A 22,057-nucleotide genomic window follows, 5' to 3' on the forward strand; every position below is an offset into this window, starting at 1 on the left:
GGTTTTAAATTCAATTATTTGATTCAGCAGATTTCAAAGATTGAAATATCTATGGTCTACTACATCAAGTTAATTGAGTAATGGTGACTTTTTACTTTACAGTTCTTTTCAGATCAAACTTATAAACCAACAGTTAACGTAAATATTGAATAATAATAATAAAGATAATCTTAGTATCATGCTTACTTGTTTACGTGACTCACAAATTGAAACTCTAACTGTAGTTCCTGTAGTTCGGACATTTTTATCAGAAACCTGGCAGAAACCTGCACAAACATTGTTTCGTAGATTTTTTCCTTCAACAAACCCACTAAATTTGACTTATTATATCAAATATTTGAAAATATAATTGCATGCTGTAGGGATCGGGTTGGGTGGCAAAAGGANAACTATAACGGAACAAATAATTTAGATTTATTACTCATTGTTTAGCAACAGTCAAAATAAGTATGAATCATTTTGGATCAAATTGAACCATCAGATTCTTTTCAGTGGTTTCTGGCGTATTTCATTTTTTTTGTGTTAAATTCCTTTTTTAAAGACATTTTTGTTGAACTTTGGGCTTCGAGCATTTGTATCGTTCAAGAGGTTTGTTCTGTTTCTTTAAACCTAATCTGTAAACCTAAACCTTAAACCTAATCTTTAAACCTAATATTTAAACCTAATCTTTAAACCTAACCTTTAAACCTAATCTTTAAATCTAATCTTTAAACCAAATCTTTATTCCTAATCTTTAAACCTAGCCTTTAAACCTAATCTTTAAATCTAATATTTAAACCTAATCTTTAACCTAACCTTTAAACCTAATCTTTAAATCTAATCTTTAAAACTAATCTTTATTCCTAATCTTTAAACCTAACCTTTAAACCTAATCTTTAAATCTAATCTTTAAACCTAATCTTTAGTCCTAATCTTTAAACCTAAACTTTAAACCTAATCTTTAAACCAAATCTTTAAACCTAATCTTTAAACCAAATCTTTAAACCTAATCTTTAAACATAATCTTTGAAGAAAAAATAAACAATGTTTATGTAAACAAGAAATGCACAAGTCACTTTGAAGAGAAACCACAAATAAAAAAAAAGTTAAAAAAAACAAAAACATAAATATCTATTTCAAGCTTGATCATGCAGACAAAGGGCACCATTTTTAACTTGACAAGGGCACTTTATCAATAGAGTGTCTCTGGAAATTACGTATACAGTCCCTTTAAGAAGAAGCGTAGAATAATTTAAACTATCTCTATTGAGAGAATTGTTTTGTAGGATGTTAAATCCTTGCAAAGTAGTTTACAAAACCTTGTGATGCAATTTATTCTCTACAATTACAAACTGCACACTAAATTAAAGGAAGGGGGGGGGGGTTCTTCCGAAAGAGGGAGAGGGGGTGAGCACACAAGGTTTCTGAAAGAGAATTTTGCATTAAAGGGGAGGAAGGGAGAAATGGGGGGGGGGAGTTACGAGCAAGTTAGGACGGAGTATAGAAGAGAGGGAGAAAAGAATAAGTTAGGACGGAGTATAGTAGAGAGGGTGGGAGAAAAGAATAAGTTAGAGAACAGGGTTACCCAACAAACTATGAGATTTGACATAAACGACTTTACAGCATTTATTCAGACTTATTTCTTACATTCATGGTTCCCCGCATCTGTCTTATTTCTTACATTCATGGTTCCCCGCATCTTTATAAATATATTCTTATTTCTTACATTCATGGTTCCCCCGCATCTTTATACATATATTCTTATTTCTTACATTCATGGTTCCCCGCATCTTTATACATATATTCTTATTTCTTACATTCATGGTTCCCCCGCATCTTTATACATATATTCTTATTTCTTACATTCATGGTTCCCCGCATCTTTTATAAATATATTCTTATTTCTTACATTCATGGTTCCCCGCATCTGTATACATATATTCTTATTTCTACATTCATGGTTCCCCCGCATCTGTATACATATATTCTTATTTCTTACATTCATGGTTCCCCGCATCTTTATAATATTCTTATTTCCTTTCCAAATTATTGAATAGATCCTTAAAAGACTATTTTCTAATAAAAAAACAAATCTAACCTTCTAATCGGCATAACCAAAGAATTTTGGGTCGTCAGTAAAGACTCATCCTTTGTTGGTAACCTTGTATGTAAACAAAATGCGGAAATACTGAAATACTGAATCTAAATTATATACTGAAATTCTGGATCGAAATTAAATACTGAAATACTGGATCAAAATTATATACTGAAATATTGGATCGAAATGAAATACTGAAATATTGGATCGAAATTAAATACTGAAATACTGGATCGAAATTAAAAGCGTAAATTTACAAAAAGTCTCAAATCACTAAAGTCAGAAAAAGCACTTTAAAGCTCTCAGGTAAGATGGGGGGGGGGGGAATATAAAAGTATACGTGAAAAAGAAGAATTGACGTGATTTTGGAAAAACAACAATCTTAATTTAAACGAAAGACCATATAAGGAGTAGAATGGGAGGTCATAGGATCAAGGGGGGAGGGATTCAGGAGGAAGAGGAGGGGGATTCGAAGGGTGTTTAGGAGGGATAGCGTGTTGGAATATTGTTTTATTATTCACCATAAATGTCAGAACTGTTTTGCGTCATAACCTTTACTACGTTTAATGTATTTCTGTTTCCTTTCCAAAATTCTAATTTCGTCAACAAAACTTGTAAAACCTTTAAAGGGAGTGTTTGATAAAAATGCAAAAGCAGTGTAGGGAGGGGAGGAAGGCCAACCACAACAATTTCTAGTCCGAGCCACATTCTTCTCATTTTCTCGTCCGAGGATTTCGAGGTGGCTCGGACGAGAAAATGAGGAGAATGTCGCTCGGACGAGAAATTGTTGTGGCTGGCCTTCCTCCCCTCTAGTAGGCTTTACCTAGATAAAATTCTATTCCAGGTTTCTGTATAAACAAGATTTTGATATGAATCGCCATTCAGAGACGCCAAAAATTATTTACCTATGATTGATTGTATTACACTCCCTGTTATGCTTACGCGAACACTCTCTTTAAATGACGGATAATTAAAACTAAATGAGTTTAATGATGCCAATAATTAATTACGATTACTGCAAATTTTATGGAGGAACCTCATATATATATAAATATGTATACTGTATACTGTATACTGTATACTGTATACTGTATACTGTATACTGTATACTGTTTACTGTATACTGTATACTGTATACTGTATACTATATACTGTATACTGTATACTGTATATAGATTGACTAATGACTATGTATCGGCATGTTAAAGGATTTTTAAAGCTATAAGTTAAAACTTACAAGATCCCTGTTTCCTATAAAACTATATACTTTATACAGGGTGTCCCAAAAAATCAATGGCAAATATAAAATCTTCAATAAATCGTGTAGTTTAAAATTTCAAAAACCTTAAAAATGTCACAGTCGTAGTTAGAAATTTCCACAATTTCGCACAAAGTTTGGTTATCATTTTTATGGTTACAAAAAAACGGAAACCAAATCATGGAAATACCATGTTTTCTAGGACTCCCTGCAGGATACAGTTCTCAGTGCTAAACGTCTATACCGGAGTAAAGAGGATCAAGGACGGTTCTACGACAAAATCATTATCTCCAGTCTTCAGTCTTCATCCTGCAAATCTAAACGGAAAACACCCTTGGTGGTTTTATATCAGCCCAGAGGGAAGTCGAAAAAGGGGGGTAATCAAAATCAAAATAAAAGTGCTAGCATACATAGATTAGATATTAAAAGCTTAAATTACAATTGATGACAAATGCGCTCCGTTTTCATGCATCGATATCAAAAGTTATTATACAAACCATTCTGTCAATAATATTCATAAATCATATTAATCTTATCATTTTGTTTTTTTCTTTAAAAAGAATTGGTATAGAAAAAACAACAATTTGCACATATGGCTATGTTAAGGGTTATTACAAGACTTAAATTAAATGAAGCTTGGGGAAGGCAAATTTTTGCCTGTGTCAAATTAATATGATGTATGTAAGGTTAAACTCAAAAAAATGCTGAAAATCAATATTTTTCTTTTATCTACTTGAAGTAGATAGGATGAATTATAGCCTGAGACTAAAATGTTTTAACTATTTCAGATAAGAGACTATGGCTGGGGGCAGTAGGACGGAAAGGACGGGTGATCAACTCCATTATCAACCAAAGATAATTCTACCAAGGTATAAAATACAGTACTTTACTAAAAATCATCAAGTTTCCAAATTTTGAAAAATAATTCGATCAGTTTTATCGAAATGCAAAAAAGGAGAAGAGAAGGAGAAGAGAAGGAGAAGAGAAGGAGAAGAGAAAGAGAAGAGAAGGAGAAGAAAAGGAGAAGAGAAGGAGAAGAATAATTGAAGGAGTTGAAGAATGTAATTGAGATATGAGTAGAACCGTGCGTGAACTGAGCAAGGACGAAAAATATATTTTTCTGCCGCGGCGAATATATTTAAGATACGGAGAAGGAAAAATGTCAGGGATATTGGTCTAACTAGGATATACGGAGTTAAATAAGTTTTTAAGTACAGGAGGTACAGAGCTAGAATTACTCATCAATAAGGAATTTTAGTTAAGCGTCCGTGAAATAAAATATCTAAATTTTAAATTTTTCTGAATGTTCTAGAAAGCTGGAGATATAACGACAAAACTCAGTGCCATGATAATATGATTTGTTTCGAACATTTTAAACTTTTTATTTGAACGTAACACAGGTCTTTTTAAGTTTCGAGTATTTTTTCCAAAAAACGTGGATTATACGTTTATTTTTATGTTTTACATTTCGACGTTCACATTTATTCAGAATTTAGAGACTTTTGATTATAAAAACATTTTTTTTGACATCAATTTTAATTTTCATTTGTAAACTGTTATTTAATTGATTTTACCCCAAATAAAATCTGGATCTTTGTTTTTACTGAGCATTTGATACATTTCCAAATTTGTTCCAAAACAAACATGGCTTCCTTGACTTAATATTTTCTATTTCTAGGTGATATTTCTTACATCATGAAAACCTCTAAAGAGGTGACAAGTGACAAATGAGAAGGGAAAAAAAGGAGAAAAGTGTAAACAACGTAACAAAATAAAGGAATACAACAAAAGATCGTAAAGTGCAGGTTTTACTGATAAAACATTCCTTGTGTAACGTACATTTGTAAAAACTGTACAGTGTACAACTCTGAGACGGACGGACCGGGACGGCAATAGGATCAGAACTGTAAAGGACGGGTCAGGAGAAGGGTTTGCTCTAGGATGGTTAAAACACTGGAGCATACTGAGAGCAGTCTCTCCGTTCTATCATTTGGAAATGAAGATATTTGTAGTTTCTCGGACTTCCCTCAACGAACCACAAGGTAACCATTCCTATTAAATTCTCCAGTTTTTTTCTTCCAATACCTATTTTTTTTTATCAAGTATTAACTTTGTTATACAAACATCATGAAACCTGTCCTATCCTGTCCTGATGTTTTATCTTTAATATTCACCATCATGTGACCTAACTATCCTGTCCTGATGTATCTATAATATTCATCATCATGTGACCTGTCCTATCCTGTCCTGATGTTGTATCTTTAATATTCACCATCATGTGACCTGTCCTATCCTGTCCTGATGATGTATCTTTAATATTCACCATCATGTGACCTGTCCTATCCTGTCCTGATGTTGTATCTTTAATATTCACCATCATGTGACCAGTCCTATCCCCTCCTGATGATGTATATTTACTATTTACCCCTGCCAACTGCTAAAGGGTAAAGGTCTGCTGAGATCTGTGTTATGCTTCTCATAATATTTAGTTAAAATGCATTTCCCCTGGATTAACGGTACACTGTGTATATCATATATATAATAGGTTCTTAGTTCCAATAAACATGGGAATACATTCATAATATTAGAATCGTCTTTTTCTCCATCTCAGTCATTCGTGATCCTTATTAATTAACTTATTATTAAAACAATGAAAAAAGCTCCAAAAATATATTTTGAGGGTATCACATGAATCACATGTATCATAGAAATGAAATCATAAGAAACCAATTTAAAATTTTAAAATGGCGGCTGAAAATCATGAATTAAAAATTTGAATTGGCGGGAAAAATCAAAATCAAAATGGCGAATTGTTTAGGATTGCATTGGCTGCTGCTGGAGCTGTTTCTACCAACCCTCTCATATCTCATCCATTAAATTTCAGGCAACAACAATTTTCTCTCATTTAGCTTTGTATCTTATATTTCCCGATTTTTAATATTTTCTGTTCTGTATTTCTATATTTCCCTTTTCAGCGTGTTTAAACAAGAATATAACATAACCTAACCAATTGTTTAAAATTGAATACTATAGTCTGAGAAAAAGAATTAAATTAGAGGAGTATTTTTGAATAAAATGTTTTAGACTCTGGGAACTTTTAAGCTAACAGATAAGTTAAATTTAGAACGAAAAATCAGTTAATATTCCGGCGAGGAGACATTAAGTTCAACAAAATCTGTTCGTTTAAAAGATCCCAGCTCTGGATTATCATTTGTATTAGCCATGATAGATCTATTCAGTATTAATCATAGAGAATAGAATATATAGAGAGGAATTTACTGGAAAAAAGTGTAAAACGGCCATTTTGTTGTACTGTTTCCATACTGCAGGTGTACTTCACATATTTATGCTATATAACCTGTTGGGCCCTGGAATATCATTTTATAGAAAATCTAAAATTATTGTTAAAAGAAACCGAAATTATGAAATAGGCTGGTTTCATAATTGACCAATGATCATTTCACATAGACTCTATGCCTTCCACTTTACAAACGATGATTTTCCGTTATAACTTTAAATCAAATGATGTTTTTATTCACCTAATTCATTATAAAGTTTATTTAACAGTTTAAAAAATTCGAAATTGAAATGGATAGTCTAGGGAACATACTGTATTAATGTACTCTACTGCATATAATTTGTGAACATTTACATGATTTGTACACTTTGAACTCCCTTTCAGACTGAAAGGGACTGAAAAAATTCATACCGAGAGATTCTTTTAATTCCTCTCTATCTATTCTATTCTCTATGGTATTAATTCTACATCTCATCCAGGATTCATTACTTTGCAGCTTAAATCCGACATTCCTGCCCGTTATTTATTGCTTTGACACATCATCTTTTGTAACTTGTAAGGGATCTTTTTTCATTTAAATAATTTTTCTCGACATCTTTTTAATGCTGTTTATTTTTATTATGTCTCTTCTTCCAAAAGTTAAGTTTGAATTTGTGGCAAAGACTCAATTCTTTTAATCCGCCATTTCCTCCATAAAGAAAATGATCTCTCCTACCAAACCGAAATTTTTTTAATCCTTACATCCTAGCAACCTGATATGTTTAGACCTTTGCTGTTTCATTTGTTATGATCTCAAAGCCAAACTTCGAAATATCAAAGGTTGATTTGTTATATAAAATGATAGAAAACCCTGATGGTGCGTCAGGTTTTCAAGATATGTTAGCTTTCATCCTAATTACTTGAAAGAGTTTACCTATAAATCAACAAAAAGTTTTATTCTATCAATTGATGACTATTGTGGTTTAGAGAACACAAGTTTATCATGAAGATTGAACAGTTTAGTGAACGAGCTGGGAACAAACTAGTTATTAAATCTACAAAGGTTTGTAAAAAACTTATTTAAATTTTTTTTAACAAACTTAGATTTTCTAATCCATATATCTTTGCAACCCCGATGTTGTAGACCTTAGATATTGCAATCTATGTAATCTGTTAGATCATCTAATCTAAGTTTGAAACATCAGAGGTTTACACCATCAGGTTGCAAAGATATAGAATTAGAAAATTTGAGTTTTTTGCAAAGACTCAATTCCCTAAAAGGAAAAATGGAAGTAGTTTTAAATTAGCTTTGTTTCTATTCGACTGAAAAGAGAATTTAGTCTCGAAAGTAGAATTTCTTATTGTTATTGTTTCAAAGGACGGAGTTAATTCAATTCTCTTTAAAGATTTATCGGAAATTATCGTGAAAATCTATTTATGATTTAAATATGGTTCTTCCAACACTCTCTTATTTATTTTAGTTCGTCATATATAATCAAGCATATATAATAAAGCATAATAATATATAATCAAGTAAGATTCCAAGTAGACTATTTAAGGGACTATACACTGTATAGTAAACACTGTATACTATACAGTGTATACTATACAGTGTATACTATACACTGTATAGTATACACTGTATACTATACAGTGTATACTATACAGTGTATAGTATACACTGTATAGTATACACTGTATAGTATACAGTGTATACTATACACTGTATACTATACAGTGTATAGTATACAGTGTATACTATACAGTGTATACTATACACTGTATAGTATACAGTGTATAGTATACAGTGTTTACTATACAGTGTATACTATACACTATATAGTATACAGTGTATAGTATACAGTGTATAGTATACATTGTATACTATACACTGTATAGTATACAGGATTGTTGTCTAGGCGAGTATAGATGTAGGTTTGGAGAATCCTACTCGCTGGTGTTTGTTGCTCTATCCTAACGGGAACCAGGAGGATAGAGAGGGGTTTGTATCCTTGTATCTCTACAGGTGCGCAAACTTTAACAATTTATAGTTTTTCACGTTTTTCATATTCGTAGATTATATTACAAACTTTAGTAACATTTGTGTTATGCATCTTAAATCTTAAATACCTAATCTCGATATCCGATGTTGGTTCTTTTAAATTTGAGTATGAATGCTTGATTCCTAAGTAAAGTCATCCATGTAGCGTAACAACCGGGATATTTAAGAAAATAAGATTAATCCGTAGATCTACATAAGATGGAGTTTATTTCTTAATCCGGAGATTTAAAACAGAAATGTTCTGACTACCAGGACCTTACTTTATTTAGATACATAATACAAATGGACTTGATTTGAAATGCATTGTCGACTGATGTAGTTTTATTATTCGAGTTTTTCTAAAAAAGAATAAAAGCAGCACTCAAGAATTTTTTTTAAATTTCGTCTTTTCAAATAAAATTGTCTTTAAAGATATTTTTCCTTCCCGAGAATAAATCTTTCCTTTCTCATTCTTGATTTATCCGAGGTGGGACAAGCAGTTGACTCCTGTACCTGCAACCTTCACCTTTGCTATCCTAAACTCATACCAGGAGAAGGCTTTCGTCGTAGATGTCAACGAACGGAAGATGTTTGGGCATGCTCCGGGCAATTCTAAGGTAGCCATTTTGAAAATTTAAAAAATAAAGTTCCCGCCATTTTTTTAAAAAGTAATTTTCCACCATTTTGTAAAATTTTCCCGTATACGGTTAATTTACGCATATTTCCTTCTTGGCTTGAATACCCTCCCACGCCAAACCTTCATCGTGTCTTCCATTAATAAAAGTTGCATGCAAATATCATGCATCTCATCTGCCAAAATTATTTGCGAATTATACGGTTAATTCCTTCCTCACTTCCAGCCCTAAAATCACCCCTCATCTTCCTGGCAAAGTTGTTGAATCATGTCTGTCCCCCCCCACCCCTCCCTACTCTAAAAATTAACCCTAGCTATGCAAAATAATAAATTCAATCTAAGAACCATACAAACATAAATTATACAGATAGGACAAGATTGTCACAGTTTTAAATTGGTTATTCTTAGAGGCGTTAATAAGGGGGGGGGGGCGTAAATACCAAGACTTCCCAATAAGACATAGGAGAGGGAAGGCTCACCCCCTTTAGAAAATAAAAAGGGGAGCTTTTCTTTAAAGTGTGTAATTTGCACAGTGGAAACATCTTTAAAATGACAATATTTATTCTGAGAAAGATTTTAAATCAAATCTTTGTTAGTAGTAAGACAGAGAAGAACGCAAAAATGTTTTTAAAAACTTAAAATATGTAGAATAGCTGATAATAAGTGTTTCCTTTAATATTAAATTTGAATTAGAATGGGAAGTTAGATCTTTCAGTATTTAAGAAATTATCTAAATTTTCTTTTTTATGATTAAATCATTCTTTTGTTTTTAAACCTAAACAAAATAATGTCAAGCAAATATGTAATACTAAAGGTTTTATATAGATATCTTTTTAAAACTTACTTTTATTATTCTTCAGAGTTTGGGAGCTCCGAAATTTGTTTCAAGAAAGGACCTTTTCGACGAAACCTACGGACTTCTTAATCAGGTATCCTTCTATATATTTCTACAGAGAGTAGTCATTCCTTGATCTTTTCAACCCTTTTATGAAAATAATATAAGGAGACTAAGAGAGGGAGGTGTGGAGGTCAATTAGATATTTTATTACACCCTGCGAAAAAATGTGTCTAATTGAAAAAAATGCGAAAAGGGTAATGAAAAGAGAAAAATTAGGTTTTATATGTGTTTAACTAAAAACAATGCGAAAAGGATGATTTAAAGAGAAAAAATTGACTTTTTGTGTGTTTAATTGAAAACATTTTTTAGGATACTCTGACTGTGATATGCGAATTGAACGTGTTCATCGAGAAACAAGATTTTAGTGTGATAGAGCGTCCAGTTACATTTAGGTATAGATTGTAACCCTCCTTTTATGTCTGATAGAGCGTCCAGTTACATTTAGGTATAGATAGTGACCCTCCTTTTATGTCTGATAGAGCGTCCAGTTACATTTAGGTATAGATTGTAACCCTCCTTTTATGTCTGATAGAGCGTCCAGTTACATTTAGGTATAGATTGTAACCCTCCTTTTATGTTTGATAGAGCGTCCAGTTACATTTAGGTATAGATTGTATTCCTCACAACGGTAACTATTAAACCTAGGTCAGATCAAGATTGATTGAGATATCTTAATTTTTCCAGTTGCAAATTAGGCCAACAATCCCTTTAAAAGACCAAATAAAGGATGATTATCTTAAAATATCAATCAATCAATACATATAAATATTTATATGTTTATAATTCAAATATTTCAAATATTTTATATAAAATCAATAAGAAAGTATCTAAAGGTCAATTCTGTGCAAAATTATCTATTTATAAATTTATCTTTGTATCTGTCCATATTACTTCAAATCTATCTATAATCAAGTTTCTATTAATTCATTTTTTACCGAACCTCTCTCTATTTATATTAAGACATTAGACATTCATTAATCATCTACTTAGATATCTATCTACATATCTGTATATATAACTTTCTTTCTATCTACATATCTATATATATATATAACTTTCTATCTATCAATCAATCTATACATATATAGAAACCTATATTGTATCAAACCATCTATAAAAACCTATAATATATATAATGTATCTATCCATCTATCTATCTATCATCTTATCCTTACATATAAAATCCTATAATGTATCTATCCATCTATCTATTTATCATCTTATCTACATATATAAACCTATAATGTATCTATCCATCTATTAATCTATCATCTTATCTACATATATAAACCTATAACGTATTTATCCATCTATTAATCTATCATCTTATCTACATATATAAACCTATACAATATCTATCCATCTATCCGTCTGTCTATCCATTAATACGTGTATCTATCCATCTATCCGTCTGTCTATCTATCTATTCGTGTATCCATCTATCCGTCTGTCTATCCATCAATACGTGTATCTATCCATCTATCCCTCTGTCTATCCATTAATACGTGTATCTATCCATCTCACCGTCTGTCTATCCATTAATACGTGTATCTATCCATCTATCCCTCTGTCTACCTATCAATACGTGTATTTGACCTTTTATTTGTACTTCAGCCTATTCATCAAGTGTATTTATGCATCCTAGCAATCCTTAGAATTAGGGATCCATTAAGCTATCTATCTATCTATCCATCTATATATCTATCTATCTATCTATCTATCTATCTATCTATCTATCTATCTATCTATCTATCTATCTATCTATCTATCTATCTATCCATCTATCTATCTATCTATCTATCTATCTATCTGTCTAACTCTCTATCTATCTATCTATCTAGGAATTATGTGGATGAGCTTCATTTCCTGAATTCCTCTCTAGAAGATGAGAAGAAGAAAGGACGGGGAACACCTACAGTTGGACTCTTTAATCCTATGCGGTTCCTACACTCCATGGAAGCATGGAGGAAAGTAGAAACTGAGGTGTGAATGCATGAAGAAAAAGACAAGAATAAAAAATATCTTTCTTGGAGAAACCAAAGGTTCAGTGATTTTGAACCAAGCCATTATGAATTAGTGAATAAGTGAACTCAGTGTTTAGACCGAAAATTGATTATCTTTTTATTTGGAACTGAGATAATGATGCTTAAGTGAACTGGAGAGAATAAAGCCAAAAGATCTGAAGCAATTCAAACCTAAAACCATGAAACCTATCACACCAAAAAGGGCGCTAAAGAAATAAAAATAATGTTATATTCTGAAAAATGATAAAAAATAATAACACTGAATGAAAACATCATGTGTTGTTCTGAAACCCAGAAACAAGAAACCGGAAATTCCATCCCCCAGGGTTAAAAGATATGTGAGTTTACCGGAGATCTTTATCAATCTATCTCCGGATATAGTTGAATATACGGCTCTATGGAAGAAGGTATTCTGAACCCTATCCTGAGATATCTTAATCTTGAATACTGGACCTTGTCCTGAGATATCTCTATCCTGTATACTGAATCCTATCCTGAGATATCTTTATCCTGTATACTGAATCCTATCCTGAGATATCTTTATCCTGTATACTGAACCCTATCCTGAGATATCTCTATCCTGTATTCTGAACCCTATCCTGAGATATCTCTATCCTGTATTCTGAACCCTATCCTGAGATATCTCTATCCTGTATTCTGAACCCTATCCTGACATATCTTTATCCTGTATACTGAATCCTATCCTGAGATATCTTTATCCTGTATACTGAATCCTATCCTGAGATATCTTTATCCTGTAAACTGAACCCTATCCTGAGATATCTCTATCCTGTATACCGAACCCTATCCTGAGATATCTCTATCCTGTATTCTGAATCGTATCCTGAGATATCTCTATCTTGTATACTGAACCCTATCCTGAGATATCTCTATCTTGAATTCTGAATCCTAACCTAAGATATCTCATCCTGTATTCTGAACGCTATCTAGAGATATCTATCTCTATCCCCTGATGAAGGAGTCCTGGCAATATTGCAACTGGAGCACAAGGGTGTAGAATTAAGTTTGAATAGGAGACGGATTGTATGGAATCATGCAACGGATTGATGCTTACCGCGCCAGCTCAGGATAGAAGGAAGTATTGGTGGATCTATCAAACCTTTTTCAGTTCTTGAATATCTCATTCTTGATTGTCATTTAATCTAGCTTGAAGTTTCCAGCCCTAGCATGTTTTCCGGTTTCAGGCTCAATCAGAGTTCTAGCTATTTCTCTGGCTTTAGTTTTTGGTAACGCTATTTCTCTAGCTCTAGCTCTATTTTAAGCTCTAGGTCTGCTTTCAGCACTATCTCTTTTTCTAGTTTGAGCTCTATTTCTAGTTCTAGCTTGAGCTCTAGCTTAGGTTCTAGCTTGAGCTCTAGCTCCGGTTCTAGCTCGAGCTCGAGCTCTAGTTCTCGCTCTAGGTAGCTATTGCGTTAGTTCAAGCTCTAGCTCAGTTCCAGTTTTCTCCTAATATAAGTATTCTAAAAACTAGCCCAAGTTCACCCTGTAATGTCTCGTTCCAGTTTCAATTTTGGTTCCTGTTTTATTTCTAGTTCCAGTTCCATTTTAAGTTTCAGTTCCTATCCCAATCCCATTTCCAGTTCCAATTTGAATTCCATTTTTAATTCCAGTTCCAAATACGAGGCATTGTAGATTAAACAGCCTTTCATGTACTGTTGCCTGGGCATTAATGTAAATAAACAATCTGCAGTACACTTGCCTTTATCTTGCAGACAAACTAGTAAAATATTATCTATTATTGTAAACACACTCTTGCCGCACAATTTGTATAAAAAAATATTTCAATAATGGAACCAACCTGACGAATTATGGGTCAAACCATTTTTATCCATTTTCTCATTGAACCTCAGTTTTATTTGTTTAAATCACCCCAGTATACAAAATATATGCATCCATATACAACTCAATTGTGGAGCATGTTGGTTCATTATTTTACATCATTTTTATTTTTCTGACAGTTCATTCTACTTTTCTAAACTTTTTTAATGTTCCATGACTACTGTTGTAGTTTTAATTTTTAAGGAATTGTTCAGTAATCTAAAATTACAATTTATCATTTATCTAAATTTAGGAACACATGCCTAGCTGTCTTACTGCTATTTTTTTAAATGTAAATTTTTTCTTTAATTTTTATACAAAGATTGTAAACCACATTACCATAAAAACTGGTTTACAGACGTACACCTTTCAGTATTAATAAAACCCCATATTTTCTGTAACACACCAGTTGGATTATGTAAATTAGTGCTAAAATGTTTGTGAAATGTTCTTATTTCTGGCTATTTATATAATAAAATTTGTAAAAATTAGTTGAAACTAGATTTTCAGGTTTTATAAAATATTATTTATATTCAAGATATTCTTGTTAATCCAGAATTTCTGGTTAGTCCGGATATTATGCAGGGTTAGTTCAGATATTCTGGTTATATCCAGATATTCAAGTTAGTCCTGATATTCTGGTTAGTCCAGATATTCTGGTTAGATCAGATATTCTGGTTAGTCCAGATATTTTGGTTATATCCTGATATTCTGGTTATATCCTGATATTCTGGTTAGTCCAGATATTCTGGTTAGTCCTGATATTCTGATTAGTCCAGATATTCTTGTTAGTCCTGATATTCTGGTTAGTCCTGATATTCTGGTTAGTCCAGATATTCTGGTTAGATCAGATATTCTGGTTAGTCCTGATATTCTGGTTATATCCTGATATTCTGGTTAGTCCTGATATTCTGGTTAGTCCAGATATTCTGGTTAGATCAGATATTCTGGTTAGTCCTGATATTCTGGTTAGTCCTGATATTCTGGTTAGATCAGATATTCTGGTTAGTCCAGATATTCTGGTTAGTCCAGATATTCTGGTTAGTCCAGATATTCTGGTTAGTCCAGATATTCTGGTTATATCAGATATTCTGGTCAGTCCTGATATACTTGCTAATCCTGATATTCTAACTAATCCTGATATTCTAACTAATCCTGATAATCCGGCTAATCCCAATAATACGGCAAATCTTGACATTCCGGCTAATCCTGATATTCCGGCTAGTCCGGATGAGTCCAGATGGTCTGGCTTTAATCAAAAATAATTATACAAGATTTTCAACCAAATCGTTAAGTTACTATTTTGAATTAAAAAATATTCGTGCATTCACTGGAACAAAACTGAAATAAAATTTAAAACAATAAAACAATTTAATGAATAAACTAGTGAAGCATATGATGTTTGAGTATAAAGATAATTTTTAAATTAAGTATTTAATTAAACAATCAATATTGAAGTTATATAACTTTGGTTCTGTATCCCATATCCTGTATACCTTGTTCTGTATCCTGTATCCCATATCATGTATCCTGTCTCCTGTATCCTGTATACCTTGTTCTGTATCCTGTATCCATTATCCTGTATACCTTGTTCTGTATCCTGTATCCATTATCCTGTATACCTTGTTCTGTATCCTGTATCCATTATCCTGTATACCTTGTTCTGTATCCTGTATCCATTATCCTGAATCTTTTATTATGTATCCTGCATTCTGCATTCTGTATTCTGTATTCTGTATTCTGTATCCTGTATCCTGTATCCTGTATCCTGTATCCTTTATCCTGTATCCTGTATCCTGTATCCTGTATCCTGTATCCTGTATCCTGTGTCCTATATCCTGTATCCTGTATCCTCTATCTACATCCTATATTTTTATGGTGTATTCTGGTATCGGACGACGGTTTAAAACATTTCTCCGCAACCCCCCCTGCTCCGGAGGCTGGGATAGGACTAGTTCGGATTCAATCTCTGATCCGTGAGGATCATTGAACCTAGATCCAACCTCCAAACTTGAGTAATTAGACGAAGAATAATTGATTTTGGTCGTCTGCTTTTTATTAGAACTAGTCTTGTAGATATTCATAACAATCATTACAAAATATATAACTATATTCTTTTCGATAAAAGTAATATTCACTTGAACATATCTTTTCTTATTTTGAGATTTTAGAAAATTGTCAAAACCATAATTAGAGTGCTTCGTTGAGTTGCCTGATTTCCTAATGCTAGCTCATTTTTTTCAGTCTAAGACCATTTTTTTCATGCCGAAATACTTGTCCAGAATCTTCCTGAATCGGTTCATTCATTTGGAGTACTATCCCGTTTTGCCTAATTTAGTCTGTATGTGTACCGTACGGCTTGCTCTAGCTGCCTAACAGTCAACCCTGTACTTGTAATGAGCTTACAGTGTACATTAAGAACCAGATTTGTAAAGGATATTGTTAAATCCTAAAGAGATACAAACAATTCTGCGGGCCACACAAAAATATACTATAGAACAAAGTTTGTAAAAACAAAACTTAGCTGTAGTTAAATGTTCCAAGTAACATTACTCAAATTATTATTCTAAATTAATTTCATCCTAGAATACCCTATAACAGTCGTCAGGGACATGTTATTTTTTACACAATTCCTGTAATGAACTAGTTGAACTGAGTAGAATAGGTCAAATCAGTTTCCTCTGCATGCCGGTTCAAGTTCAAGAGCAGTGGATAAACTTAATCTAGGTAGTTAAATTACTTCTCTCCCAGGTTGCAAAAATATAGAAAAAAAAGAAAATTAGTGATTCTTTAAATCTGAAAATGAGTTTTAATGGTTTGCAGTTTGCAGTATATGTTGTGAGTAATGTTGTGAGTAATGTTGTGAGTAATGTTGTGAGTAATGTTGTGTGTACTGGATAAAATCTGCTAAACTAAAAATGTGCAAATGCAAAAAGTAATATTCTTTGAAAGCAAATCCTATAATACAGCAAAGTTATGCTTTGCTCCTTAAAAAAAGAAATATTAAATATACAATTGTTGTGGTACGAAACTCCATATATTTTGATAAAATCTCTAAAATAATATTGTATTTACAATTGTTGGAAACTTTGAAAATCATATTACAAACTTTGGTTCTATTTATAGATCTATATTAAATATAAATAAATATTATAGATCTATAATATTTATAGATCTGCTCCAGGTTTACTCAATTTACAAAGATTTTCAAGGGTTTTTCATCTTATATTGTAAAGGACTTTCCCAAAGGCCTTCTTTTCCCAAGGGCGACTTTTCAAGTAACAATTTCCCAAGCGGCAATTTCCCAATTTTATTTTTAATGTTATGTTAGGCCTTCTGAGGCGCCGCATGCTGCAATGGGGGGCTGAGCGCTGCGGTTAGAAAAGGCTAGGAGTCGAGCACTACGGCTAGAACAAACTTGGGAAGTTGCCGATTGGGAAAATGTCTTTTTTTTCAAACCAGCTGATTATATGCACTACTGGAATTATCTTCAAAATATAATTCATGTACAGTCGGGTTTGCTCACCAACTATGAGATTTTATTGACAGCCTGAAACTTTGCAAATGTGACGATGATCATAAAGTTTAATTATTATTTACAAATATTTTCATAATAAAACAAAAACTATTACAATACAATCTGTGTTTACATTCACTGCTAAATCTGAAAAAAGATTAAAAAAGAACGAATAAAACCAAAACCTAAAACTGAGCCGAACTCCGAAATATCGAAAATTATGAAAAATCTCCAAATATTTAGTAATATCATGGATGGCTAAACATGGATTAAAAGTTGTTGCAGTTGATGACCTTTATACAATAGTGAGCACAGAAATAGAAAGTTCAAAGGGTTTAATTCTGATAAATCCAATACGTTTCCTGCAGTAGAAATAAGCAAATCACTTTTGAAGAAAAACCACAATTTAAAATTTAAAAAATTGATATATATAATATATATACTTAAAAGGGTACAGTTGTGAATTCAGCAATGCCATCTGAAAATGAAGGGTCACTTAAATTTACTCTTACTGTCCTTACAATTCAAACATAGATTATTGAATTCAAAATAAGAGGCTGTGGCATAGAAAGACTAGATTCCTTTGCAAGAACAAAAATTTCTCCTGACTGTCTTTGAAAGTAATCATAAAGCTCTAAAATCACAATTTATAGCGTCTGTTTATACAAACAAATAATTTGAAATTTAAGCTGCTAAAGTTATAATTATCTAACCTGGCTGTGTAAACAAATACTTCTATATTTTGTGGAAAATAGGTCTGTTAAGCACGGTTAAAAACTTATTCTGGATCTGGTACTAGGTCTAAGTACAGTCGCGGTTAAAGTTCGTATAATGCTTATATTCTATCTTTTTTAAAGCGCTGTAAAGAATACAAAGAACTCTTCTTTTTGTTTAATATATCTATGTAACACTATTTATATCTGGTATGTATATGTTGGTAATCTGTGTTTTGCTTATCAGATAAGAATAATACATATTATCAATATGATAAAGATAGATAAATACAAATATATATATATATATATACAATATCTCAACATTTGTCTCATTCCTTACAGGACATTGATCCTCAACAATTACATCGTAATATAACATAATGTACAGTGTAAATAAACATGCAATGTAAATACAACAAGTACATACATCACAAACTACTTAAAACATCTGATCATGTTTTTACTTAACTAAATATTGGTTAATTCACATTGAGAACCAAATCTAACATGTATATCCAAGAAAATGTGAAAACAAAACAGCAAATTTACTTTTATGGATTTTGATTACAAAGGCTATGTAGTATATAGGCAAAAATCGTAGTATCACTTCTGTATACAGAGCTCATCAGCGCCTCATCCAATCAGGGCTCAGTTATGTGATTGTTGTCTATTTTAAACCAATAGAAATAGTTTTGCGGTAACATTTATCTTTCTATCTATCTCATCATCCAATTAGAGTTATAAATCCTTCAATCGGCGCTATCAGTAAATGGAAATATTTACTTCTATTGAAACTAGAGTGACGTATTGTATCATATAGTATTGAAATTACTTATTAAAGCTCATTAAAATATTACCAGAAATTGTTATTTCCCGACTGAACCCATAGTTAAGGTATGGATACATTTTTTAATTTTTTTATTTTGTGTCATTCTTGAGGTTGCACATTAAATTGTCGCACCACGTAAAACTAACTACAACAAAGTATGTCCTGTCTGTATCAGAATGTATTCTGATCTCTTATCTAAAATCCATCAAAAATAGCGTAAAAGATTTAGTATTAATATTTATCTATATATAAATTTGGCTTGTTTGTCTGTTTTTATGTCTCTTTGTTTGTTTGTATCCAATAAACGTCCAAACGGCTGAACCGATCAGGCCCAAATTTTTTGTGGGACATCTAGGGACCCCAGGGAAGGTTTATGAAAAATCAAAATTTCAAATATTTGTTTCTATCAAAATTCGATCGTCATTAAATTTTTATCCTCCTTATCCTATCTACCCCCCCTTAAACACTTTCTTCAGATTGTGCTTAATGCCCTGTATACAGGGTTACCCACCAAGGATGAGACTGTAAAGACGACCTGAAAATCTTTAAATATGATGATTCAAGGGCTAAATTAAGTCTTTTGACTTAAATAGCGTCGTTTAGTGGCTTGTTTATTGATTTGACAAAGAAAGAAATAATTTTAGCTGCATCGAACCATGAATATAAAAAACAAACACTTTTTTTTAGTAAAGTCGTCTCTGAAGTCTCATCTTTTGTGGGCAGCCATCACCTCCCCCCTTCCCCCCCCCTAACTCTGCCCCAACTATTCATTAATTTCCTAATTTTCCCTTGTCATCGATTTCCTTTCATTAAACTTTTCTTTTAATTTATACCACGAGACTTTCCTAAAATTAAAATTTTACCTGACCCTTACCTCTACCCAATAAACCACTAACAATGAGAGACATGTCCACATATTTTTTTCGTTGAAAATTCAGTGTTAGGTTTTTTTTCTTCAGTAAAATAAGAAAATAAGTAATTTCATCATACGATCGACTACGCGCAAAGATTTTATATTGGTCTCCTAGTACTCAATTTTCAGCGATAAGAATAGGGAAAGCTCTGTCATCCTTGATCAGACAAAGTTTTAAAGGGTGCAGTTGTAGCGGATCGGGTTCGGATATTTCACACTATCTCTTTAATACTGAAGAAGTTATTCCATTTTTCAATGACTTGTGTTCTCCCTGTGTTTATAGCCTGAATAGGACTTATTTGCAGAATTTACTTTATATCTATGGTTCCCTGCAAGGATGTAATGCAAGGAAAGTTATTTCAGAAGTGTACACATCTTTTGTACTGCAGTGTACTGTCTCTGAGCGGTAATGTAAACACAAGACGGATGTCGAAGCCTGACATGGGATCCATCTTCCAAATAAAAAAATCAATGAACTATTCTAGTCATTGGAAACTTTTATGTGAATTATCAAAATTTAATGCTTTTAACCTCCTCGGATACTAAACAAACACTGATGCGCGCATCTATTCTTGTTTACAAATCCCGCCCAGAAAGAACTGGTTTCAATATGTACGCAGAGTATACGTAACTGAAATTAAATTTCCTTGCATTACATCCTTGGTTCCCTGCATCTTTTTACTTATTTTTGGTTAAATAGTTTAATTTCCTAAAAACCTATATTGAAAACCGCGAAGCTAAAATTTAATGAGTTCCAGGTCAGTAAAATCTCATCCATTGCAGTTAAGCCTGTATATAATTTGCATAACATCATTTCTTTATATTTCTCCAAGAATACCAACTAAAGAAAATCCGATCTAATGAAAATTTCATTTGATCTACAGAAAATTTTAACCCGATCTAATGAAATTTTCATTTGGTCTTATACAAATTTTAACCCGATCTAATGAAATTTTCATTTGGTCTTATACAAATTTTAACCCGATCTAATGAAATTTTCATTTGGTCTTATACAAATTTCAACCCGATCTAATGAGAATTTCAACCGATCTAATGAGAATTTCAATCCGATCTAATGAGAATTTCAACCGATCTAAAGGAAATTTTAACATAATGTAGAAAATTTCGATCAGATCAAAAGAAAATTTAAAATATCAGTGAAATCATAATCTTTCCATTTTCTCTGCATCTTCCTGATTTTGAGAGAAAACAGCTTCAGGATTTTTTTTGATCTCTAATCAAATTAAGTTTAATACCAAAATGTACAGGGTGTCTTTTTTTTAGTCCACTTAATATAGTTCAAATGTGCTGAAAAGTGCTTATGTGTTAGGTACAATACCATTAAATGTGGGGGGGGGGGATGTGGATGAAACATTTTTCTATAAAATGCCTTTTTAACCTTCAATAGTGGACCTAATATCCGAAAATTTGCTCGGTCTCCTTTTCAAAGATTTAAAAATAAATTCAAATTATACTTTTTTTACGTTTTATACGACAAAATAGAATAAATTTCACATTTTCAATGATAGATTTGAGGATTTTTTTTAACTAAAAGTCGAAAAAAGATTTCAAATATTTTTTTTAATCTTTTGAAAAAGGACCGAGTACATTTCGAGTACATTTTGACGGATAAAACGGAATTTGAGTGTAAAATAATTTAACGACGACCCCGAAATTTTTGGCCAAATTGTACCTAACAGTCACACATTGCAGTAGAATAAAACGACGTCTAGTGGGTGAAAACGCCATTCATATCTTCGGAAATTGAACCGAGCACATTTTCGAATATTATGTCTAATTTTGAAAAATTAAATATAAATAAATATTATAGATCTATAATACCCCCCCATTAATGGGAATTGTACTTTTCAGCACAGTTGAACGATATTCAGTAGGCTAAAAAGCTTTAAAAACACTTTTTTCAGATTGTGCTTCATGCCATTTATACTGGGTTACCCACCAAGGATGAGACTGTAAAGACGATGATTTAAATATGATGATTCAAAGGTTAAATTAATTCTTTTGACTTAAATA

At 32.1% G+C, this 22,057-nt stretch overlaps 1 protein-coding gene across 1 annotated transcript; it reads left to right on the forward strand.

Moving 5' to 3' along the window:
- The first annotated feature begins 4,121 nt into the window (after positions 1 to 4,121).
- On the forward strand, positions 4,122 to 15,415 carry LOC111710518 (protein roadkill). The gene is made up of 9 exons (XM_023484619.1): positions 4,122 to 4,204; positions 5,014 to 5,377; positions 6,154 to 6,219; positions 7,600 to 7,675; positions 8,532 to 8,638; positions 9,141 to 9,270; positions 10,148 to 10,216; positions 10,495 to 10,577; positions 12,027 to 15,415. The coding sequence occupies exons 2-9, from the start codon at positions 5,277 to 5,279 to the stop codon at positions 12,172 to 12,174; spliced, it is 780 nt and encodes a 259-aa protein (XP_023340387.1). The 5' UTR covers positions 4,122 to 4,204; positions 5,014 to 5,276; the 3' UTR covers positions 12,175 to 15,415.
- Positions 15,416 to 22,057: the final 6,642 nt, after the last annotated feature.

This window comes from Eurytemora carolleeae, unplaced genomic scaffold (assembly GCF_000591075.1).
Source record: "Eurytemora carolleeae unplaced genomic scaffold, Eaff_2.0 scaffold1070, whole genome shotgun sequence".
Classification (NCBI taxonomy): Eukaryota; Metazoa; Arthropoda; class Copepoda; order Calanoida; family Temoridae; genus Eurytemora; species Eurytemora carolleeae.